Source organism: Alligator sinensis, unplaced genomic scaffold (assembly GCF_000455745.1).
Source record: "Alligator sinensis unplaced genomic scaffold, ASM45574v1 scaffold550_1, whole genome shotgun sequence".
Lineage (NCBI taxonomy): Eukaryota > Metazoa > Chordata > Crocodylia > Alligatoridae > Alligator > Alligator sinensis.
This window is the reverse complement of record NW_005841980.1, coordinates 2,117,591-2,126,975: the sequence shown is the minus strand read 5'-3', so window position 1 is coordinate 2,126,975 and position 9,385 is coordinate 2,117,591. Positions and strand designations below refer to the sequence as shown.

The 9,385-nt window shown below is 50.0% G+C and overlaps 1 protein-coding gene across 3 annotated transcripts in view; it reads right to left on the bottom strand.

The window, feature by feature from the left end:
- Window positions 1–1,225: 1,225 nt before the first annotated feature.
- GLRA1 (glycine receptor alpha 1) overlaps window positions 1,226–9,385 on the bottom strand; it is a 28,700-nt gene continuing 20,540 nt past the window's right edge. The window contains exons 5-9 of one of the 3 annotated variants that reach the window (XM_006021175.3): window positions 8,832–8,969; window positions 8,424–8,638; window positions 7,361–7,507; window positions 4,456–4,461; window positions 1,226–1,516 (exon numbers count right to left, since the gene is read on the bottom strand). In XM_006021175.3, coding sequence (XP_006021237.1) covers window positions 1,226–1,516; window positions 4,456–4,461; window positions 7,361–7,507; window positions 8,424–8,638; window positions 8,832–8,969 — 797 coding nt within the window. Of the gene's footprint in view, window positions 1,541–4,455; window positions 4,462–7,360; window positions 7,508–8,423; window positions 8,639–8,831; window positions 8,970–9,385 lie in introns of all 3 variants that reach the window. The other 2 variants (XM_025200992.1, XM_025200993.1) reach the window with 2 other exon arrangements.

Here is a 9,385-nt window from a genome sequence, read left to right as displayed (position 1 = left end):
TTTCCCTAAGCATTAAAGCAAAATGCAGCACCAAAACATTACAAAAATATAGTGGGGCTGTGTACTCAGCCTCCAGCCTATACCCGCTATGAAATGTCCGAAAATAATGACCGCGCTCTCTGTACATCTTCCATTGCCCCCCACCCCAACCGCAACCCAATACAGCTTCAGTTCTCTTATTTCTCTTGCTACAAGGTGCAACATCGAAATGCCTGGATTCTTTTGTACTTTACTGTGTAACACCCAAGTCCAACCCCCTTTCGAAACAAATATGGCATAAGAGGGCTGAAACCAACACTGTCTTAAAAAAAAATAGCACTGCTTTCAGTGTTACGGGTGTTGACTAGATTGTCATTCATTTGGTATGTCTCAAAGGACAGAATAGACTTGCAAATTTAGATGGACGCTTATGACATTTTCCAAGCCCCCGTTGGGCCACTCCAGTGTAGGGGGTGGGAGAAACGATATCTTTGATCAGGAGTCACAAAATAAGTTGGTTTGCAAATGCTTGACTGGGGACAAGGGAGTATGTGCATGTTGCGGGGGTGGAAAACAACAAATGATCTAACTGCTATTCCTGACCTCTTTCCTAACCCCCCCCTTCCCCCTCCCCAGTCCATCCAGTCTTCAAAACACCGAACCTAGAGAATATAATGAATTTCTGGCATGGGGGGGGTGTTGTATTTTTTTTTGCGTGCTTGGTTGGAAACTGGTATGGCCTTTATATAGCAAAAGTCAGAATAAAGCGTAATTGCAATAATTCCGCACATGGAATCATGAAACATTCCAGTGACGTTAGAATCTAAGCTGTTAATAGGCTAAAAAAAGAGGGATTTTGTCGGGTTTTTTTGGTAGGGGCGGGGGTGGTTGGTTTGGGTTTTTTTTTTTTTGTTCTGTTTTGTTTTTTTGCATTATAATTAAGCGTGGATATATATTTAATATATTACATTGCTTGGACTGCTGTTGAAGCAATCCTGACCTTCCTATGCTGTAAAACTAGCCCCCTGCAATCCCCCAACTCAAGTTTCATGAAAGCTTCTTTCCCACCCCCCGAATCCTCAGTTCATGTACTGAAAAGTCCCACCCCCCCACCCCACCCCCACTTTTTTTTTTTTTAAATAGATATTGCCACATTCTTAAATTCATGCATCGCTGCATTGCTATTGCACATGTGTATAGAGGATCGCGCTCTTGCCTCTCCTCTCCTCCCACAATGCGGCCGGGCTCACTGGTTGTGAACATCCTCCCTGCGGACGATCTTGTAGATAATCCAGTAGAAAATGTTGAAGATGAGGAAAGCCATGGGGAAGCCGATGCGCGAGATCTTGTCGATCTTCTTGGCTCGCTGGAGGAAGAGCTTGCGCATCTCCTCGTGGGACCGGGAAGGCGGTGGGGCCGGGTTGGCTGTGTTGTTGTTGTTGGCGCCTTTGACGGAGATGCCATCCTTGGCTTGGAGACAGGCAGGACCCATCCCGTAGGCGGAGAAGTTGAACCTGCCTTCCCCGGTTTCGTCCTCCTGGAACAGATTCAGCATAGGGCTCTACTTAAAATGAGATATAGACTGTGCACCCTTGCTATAAGGCTCTCCGCTGATCGCCTGCTACTCCCCGGGAACAAGCCTCTCCCTGTTGGAGAACCCCCTCGTCTTGGGAGAGCAGCCTTATAGAGGGGTGCTACTTTCTTCCACACAGATGCAAATCAGGGGATCCAGCCACCTTTGGAAAGCGGGATGGACTCGGCTTTCCTCAGAGCCAGTCATTTTGGGGTTGCATTGTGGGTTTTTTGTTCACATCCCCTGTTTTGCTTCTGTCCCTCCCCCCCAGCTCCTGTCTACACCTTCTTTTCTTTTCGGCTCGCCCAGAAGGAACGGGCTCCATGTAACTCGGATAGTCAGTGCCGCCCTGGGACGATTCCTATGGAGTTACATGGACTTGCAGGTGTTAAGAGCCATCCATGAAAAAGACCTCTGCTGGGGTTCAGGAATTAGCAGCAAACCCATCTTCCCTTCTCTTCCAGCTGCCCATACAAGCCTTCCCCTGCCTTTGCCCTCTTTTCTTCCTCATCAAATGAATCAACAAGGACTTCCCTCCTCCTCTCCTCAATGTACTGTTATTCTGCGCTCAGTCAAAGATCTGCACTGTGTGATCCAATATGTGGATACTACCTTGTCCATAAGCACAGGCCCTTTTTTTTTCCTGCTTTACGAAGGAGAGGGGCACCGGAGCTCGGAGAATTGCAGCAGCGCGCTCAAACTAAGGCAGTCAGTTGGTTGCACAGAACCAAAGTTTGGAAACCAATTCTTTTGGCTCTCATTCACGGGTGCGAATCGCTTGCCCATGCTAATATTTGGAAAGGTGCTTCTTCACTCTGCGTCACAAATCTCTCAGCCCTTACTTAGCCGTTTAGACACGTGCAACTATTATGCGTGCCGCGGTCCGGCAGCCGCCCGCTCTGGTTCTTTCCTCGTCTTTCTAGAAACGGCCCCCTCTCCACCTTCTGCTCCTTTTTGCAGAGCGTTTTTTATGGATGGCCCCTACCGCGAGCTCGTAGCTGCGCAGCACGGATGGGTCTCACGGTCGCCGCCGGGTCGCTATGAAGGACAGCCAAGAGTGAAAGGCAAAGCCTTGACAAGCTGGTGCAGCGCGTGACTTACCCATGGGCCCTGCCTGCTTCCTGCCCCTGGATGGGCCATTTCTGTGGCTCTCCTCCTCTCCTCCCTTGTCCATCTGTCTCTGAGGTCCCTTTCTAGTACCATAGCATGGGAGACCCCACACCCCGGAAAGCATTTGTCTCTTGCAGTGCCTCTGTGAGGATGGGCAGGTTGTTACACTCAGCTTCTCTATCAAGATGTCTGCGGTGGTACCAGGTTTCTCCTATCAGTTCCAGAAACCTAGTCCTATAGGTCCCTTAAAAACCTATCGCTTAAGGGGGAAGGAAGTGATGTACCGTAGCGGGAGAACCAGCCCAGATCAGGGATGGGTGTTCCCACAACAGCAGCCTGCTTGTCTTCAAAGCATGGGTCGCATCCCCAGTGGCTCACTATGCTCTGGCCTCAGTGAGAACCGAGACTGGAGACAGGCCGAAGTCCATAGAAATAACTATCCCTACTCCAGAAAGAAGGAGACTCCAGTGTATTGACCGGGCAAACTTAGCATAGAGGTGCTGGGAAATGAGGTTCATCAGGTTTTAGGTGGGTTTTGCTCCCTGGTGGACGAGACTTTGGACATGAACGGGGAGAGGCACCTGATCGAGGGCAGTGATTCTTCCCCTCTATTCAGCGCTGGGGAGGCCACATCTGGAGTCCCGTGTCCAGTTTTGGGCCCCCCACGACAGAAAGGATGTGTGCAAATTGGAGAGAGTTTAGAGGAGGGCAACAAAAATGGTTTGGGGGATGAGGGACGTGATTTGTGAGGAGAGGCTGAGGGAACTGGGCTGATTTAGTCTGGAGAAGAGAAGACCGAGGGGAATTGAATAACATCATTCAGCTGAGGGGGGCTGCAAAGAGGATGGAGCTGGGCTGGTCTTAGTGGGGGCAGATGACAGGACAAGGAGCAATGGGCTCAAGCTGCAACAAGGGTTAGATATGAGGAAAAACTTTTTCATAAGGAGGGTAATAAAGCACTCCAACAAGTTACCCAGAGAGGTTGCGGACCCTCCATCCTTGCAGATTTTAAAGACCTGACTAGACAAAGCCTTGGCTGGGATGATGTATTTGGGGCTGGTTCTGCTTTGAGCAGGGGGTTGGACTAGATGTGACCCCTGAGGTCCCTTCCAGCCTCATTTTCTGTGATTCTATGAGTCTCAAAGCAGGGGGTGACTTTTTAATCTTCAAATTACTTCAGTCTCTCGTCTCCTGCTTGACTCTATGAGACAGCATCGCCGGGCTCAGGTTTGCGACAGGGAGGTGACTAATTCCTGCGGTTGCCGGCAGGTGGCAGAGAACCAAAGCAAGAAGCCGAGGGCTGCAGGTTAATAATTCTCTGCCTGGAAGAGCTGGGCTGGAAGGACAGGTGAGTGAAATACCGAGTGCCACAGGGGCAGGCTTCCACCTGCGCCATCTCCCGGAGGATTCAAAAGGTTTCTTGCTACAGCTACGCACACGTATCCCCTCTCCAGCTGGAGATTCCAGTGCACCCGAGCGTCTTAATATCAAACATACCCTTTATATCATCGCTTATGCCTGCTTTTTCCAGCAGTGCTGACAACCTGCAGCCTTCCCTGAAAAATTAGGTGCATAGAAACTGTGTGTGTGTGTATATACGTCCATGCAAATTCGGTGCACAAGTCAGTCCTAACCGGGGAGTCTTGACTTTTGTGCGTGCGTGCATGTATATAGATAATTTATTGCAAATAATATGCATTGCAGATTTCGCCTTTCCTCTCACCCTTTATAAGCCAGGCTCAGTTTTCTGCAAATTCATCCTGTATGGGGGAGCATTGTATCTCCAGATTTACCTCTTTCTAATTCAAATGTCTTGGATGGGCAGAGAATGGCAATGAAAAGGGAACAGAGCAGCCGATGAGGCAGCAAGCAGGTTTTCTTGGGGTCAGCCTCTGGCGGCAGAGGGTGGAAAAGTCCCCCAAAGCTGTGCCAGGCCAGAGTAGTCCGGTCCTTAAAGGGGTAGAAAACATGCACAGGCATCAGAGTCATTCTCAGCTTCCTAAACCATAGCACGTATTTGCCAGTGGCCAGCTGGACAAAGGAGCTATGGGGCAGAAACAGGTCTGGAAGCAGGTGTCTGTGATGGTTTGCTGTTTGAAAGTGATGGTGATGTGGCATTGCTTCTGCATGCCTTTTTTTTAAGCAAAGAAGAAGAAGAAAGGGAGTTCTGGGTAAATAGCCAGGAGTGTTATAATCAGCAAAGCTCGGGGGGGTTGTGGAATATTTTTTGAAGTCTCAGGTATCATTTCATGAATCAGTTGGTACTCTGCACCCGTGAGTAAGGAGTGTGGCCGAATCGGTCTGTTTAGGCCCAAGTAGATCTGTGATGAGTTCTGCATTCAGCTTGCTCTGGCATGTATGTGATAGCACACGCATTCAGGGATTTTCTCAAAGCACATCATTCTCTGCACAGGAAAAATGAGGAAAGAGCAAAGAGCCGCTGGATTCATATTTTTCCCGGCTTTGCAGCCTGTGTGGGCTGCTTTCCTCTACTGATGCCTACGGAAGTACAGACCTGAAGGCTGATGCTGACAAAAACTGCCTGCCTGTCTCATTTGCACTTGCAGTTTGCATCACTGCATACCCATTTTGCAGACAGAAATGCCTTGTTTGCAAGGGCAAAAGGATGAAACAGGCCCCTTTGAATGATAACTTGGGTTTTGCGATCTGTTGGCATACAGACTAGATAGTCAGCCCCTCTGGCTCCAGGGCAAGGGTTCAGACATGCAAGGTGCATGCAGGGTACAGCCGCAAGCAGTATGACCAGACCAGCTGTGTCCTATACACAGATGAGTTCAGAGTGAAGACTTCAGGGAGAGGAATGAAGTCTGGAAAGGCATTTTGTTGCAAGGGAGAGAGAACCTCATTGCAGGCAGGGAAGTCAACTTGTGTCCATTGCTAAGTGCCATGAAAATAGGTGAAGCCAGAGGCTTCTACTTTCTGTGTTTATGCACCTGTGCAGCATGCAGCATGGCTAGTGATAGCAATTTGGGTCGAGCGACTGGAGCAGAGGCTAAAGGGGCTAGCATGGCTTGAACCCTAGGTAGCCACTGGGGAACATCTGTCTGAGCTGAGGGGTTGCACCGAAGGAGCAGCTGGATTAGCCCTTCAGCCAAGGCCCTTTTTTAATCCATTGCTTTGTGGCAGGCTGATGTCTCACGCCTGGAACAAGACCGAGATCTCAAAACATTGCCTGGCATTACCAGGCCATTTGCATATTCGCAATTAGCTCCCTGGGTTGGCAACAGGAGCACAAACCTTGTTGCCTTCCTTTTGCTGCGAGCGGGCTCGTTTAAGCGTGGCTCCAATTAAATCCACAGAGAGGCGAGGCGGGGATTGGCCGAGCAGCCTGGTGCTCGGTGGGAGGTCCCTGGCAAACGTAGCGCTCCAAATGATCATTCGACTAGTGATTTTATGATTGTTTTATCAACAGTCCTCCAGGGCGGTCTGCATGCCTCCGCCTGGCTCGGTAGAAGCGAGATGCCTCAGTCGGGATTAAGAGATGAAGGCATGATGAGGCATCAGCGCTGGGAGGTTTTAGCTGAGACTATTAAGCAGGCATTTCCCCACTCCCGCAAGACCAGAAAGGGCTTGTTTTTTATTGAACCAGCAAGGGCCTGATCCTACGCCATTAGCAGAGGCGGGCCGTTGGCTTCCATGGCTTTTATGTTTTGCCCTTACATAGCGTTTGGATCTCAGTGGGTTTCGTACAGGTAAGAAGTGCTAAGCACCCAGATGGGGAAACTGAGGCACAGCGTGGCAGTAGATGGCCTAGAAGTTACCGACCTGGGATTTTGAATTCACGATGGGTTTGATTTGACTCCTTTGCTTCTGTAATCAAGGCTGGACTCAGCAGACATGTCTCTCTTCCCATCTCACTCTTTTACACCGGCTGTAGATTTATCTTTCAAGAGAGGCCATACGCTTGCACCGTGGGAGACGAACTTCACCTGCCTATTACGTTTGAAAACACCTGTACTATCTGTCAGCCTGCCTATGTGCCCGGGTACAGTGCTGTCCTGAGCCCAGTAGGCATAGTCCTCTGCCTCTGGCTGTATCCATCTTTGCATTTCTCTCTAATTTATTGTGTGATTCAGCATCTCTGTGGTGGGCACATACAGAAGAATCCCACCGCTACTCTTACCCAAGCTGCAGGCAGTATGGTTTTGCCTGACGTGTGCCTGTTCTGGTTGGCTTCAGCCATGGGAAATAGGCCTAGAGCTTTTTTTTTGGGGGGGTACTTGAGAGATGAAGCTTACAACCAGTCTGAGCAGCACGTGCCTCTGAGCACAGGGTTAGTGCAAGCAAAGAGCATCTCACTTACCTCCAGCCTACGGACAGGAGGCTGCTTCACTGGGGTTTGCCATCCCGCTTTTCTCCCCCACACCTCAACCAGGAGCAGCACTTCTGCAAGCACTGCCAAAGCATTGCTGCCTACAGAAGTTGCTCATAACCTTTTAGAGAGGCATCCCTTTATCTGGACTGGACCGCACCCAAGATGAGTCTCGATGGGGGAACCACAAGCAGTTGAGCCCATCAGGAGTTTTGTTCCCTGTCCCTCCTATCTGTCTCTTTATATAAATGGGACTTCTCTGAGTGCCACTTACTGGATCCAGCTGGCCACATGGGAAGATATTGAGGGCCGAGAGCGCTGGGACTCACTGGTCCCATCTGTACTTTGCATGACTTGTGTCTTACCTTATGGTGCCTCCTCTTCCTTCTGAACCTGAGCAGCTCTTTGTGCTGCCGAGAGACGAAGTTGACGGCAGCGTACTCCAGAAGGGCCGAGAACACGAACAGCAAGCACACGGCCATCCAGATGTCGATGGCCTTCACGTAGGACACCTGGGCGGTGGAGACAGGGCGGGAGACTGAGACATTTAAATGGTCTTCCTGTTCCACCCATCAAGCTAGCCTTTGCTCTGCAATTCTGCGCCCTGTTCCCTGCTCCTGGTAATGAAGCTCCTATTTCACAACCCTGCAGATGGCTTTTAACTCACTTCAATGAAGTTATCCTTGTTTTTTTGCTTCAGTCTTACACCGAATCATCCAGCCCTCAGTCTCTGCCCTATTAGTACAGCTTCTAGTTTCTTTTCAACTGGAGAAAAATAGATGCTGTTTTTTATACGTGACGATGCACCGCCGCATCTGCACCCCCCTTTCCAAAAGTCTAGATTCACAATCGTAAATTCCTGCTTTCTTTTCAAATACAGGGGACATTTCAAAAGTCTAGAAAGTCTTCTCAAAAGTCTAGATCCACAGTCGTAAATTCCTGCTTTCTTTTCAAATGTAGGGAATATTATTTAATGTCACTAGCCTGCAAACACAATGCTTTGTGTGCAGGGCCCCGGCAGTCCAGAGTTGTGCTTGGCTCAGGGGTTGTCCCCCTGTAAACTGAATGATAGGAAAAAGATGTTTTCTTCTTAGTGGGTCAGGTTTTATACTGATCCTGGAATGCAGGTGATTACCGTGAATCTGAAAGCGGGTATTGGGGATAAGGGGGTGTGAGTGAGATGTTTGCTGGGCTGTGGTGATGCTGGGTTGCAATGCTCCTTGTATAAGCTACAGCCAATCTGCTTGAATTCAAATGGCTCTCTCTTGTTCCCTGAATTGGGAGCGACCAAGAGACAGCCACTTGTGCCAGTTCTGCGGATAGGTAGTATGGGTGCGTGCGACCTAGCCCAAAATGCAAAGTGAGCAGGTTTGAATGAGTTTCCCCAGTCACTGCAATTCCCCCATGAGGCACAGGTGAGCTTCATACCTTGGGCAGCGATGCTCGGGAACCAGAGCTCTGGGTGGTCATGGTCAGCACGGTGGTGATGCCCAGGCCCACGCGGGCAGGGGCGGCGTCCATGTTGATCCAGAAGGAGATCCAGGACAAGATGACAATCAGCAGGCTGGGGATGTACATCTGGATCAGGTAGTAGCCCATCTGGCGCTCCAGGTGGAAACGGGCTTCTATGCAGGTGAACTTGCCTGAGAAAGACAGGAGTTTCCGGTAGGGCATGGGAGTCTCCCAGCATCCGCACGCAATGGCTCTTTGAAATTTGGCTTTGCTGGCTTAAAAAGGGTTCTTCCTGGGCAGGGGAGATGTGGTGGGGGAAGGCTGTGCATTGCTAGTCTTAGCACAGTCATTATTAACGCATGGTGCTGGTGCCCCATGACTCACCTGTGTTATAATGCTTGGTGCAGTACCGCAAGTCTTTCTCTTCCTTCAGGATAAACTGAGGCAACGTTAAGCCGTCTGCGACCTGCACAGCACCTTTCTCTTGCCATTCGAATATCAGGTCATTCATTGTGTAGCCAACTGTCGAGAGAAGGGGTGGGATGGGACCCGTGAGCTTTCTCATGCAAACCAGAAAGGGATGGTATTGCAGCCCTGGTGCAAGGCAGGAGCCTGGAAAAATCTCTTGCAAGCTCTGTGATAGGCTTTGGGCTTGTGTGCTGCCGAGACAGACCTGAGCGTGGAAACTTATGTACCTGGGTGGGCAGGAGTGGTCATAACGGTGCCTGGATCAGCTGGGAATTGTGACCGGGAATGGGTGAATAGAGAACTGCAAGTGGTTTCCTGCTAGGTACAGGGGCAAAAGGGAGATCAGTAGAGAGAAAGGAGAAATAGAGGATGGAGGGGGTCTGTAGTGAGCAACAGGTTTGTGCCTGTGCTCTTGCGTGAGAGATGAAGGCAAGGAGGGAAACGGGCCCCAACTTTGGCCTGGAGACCCT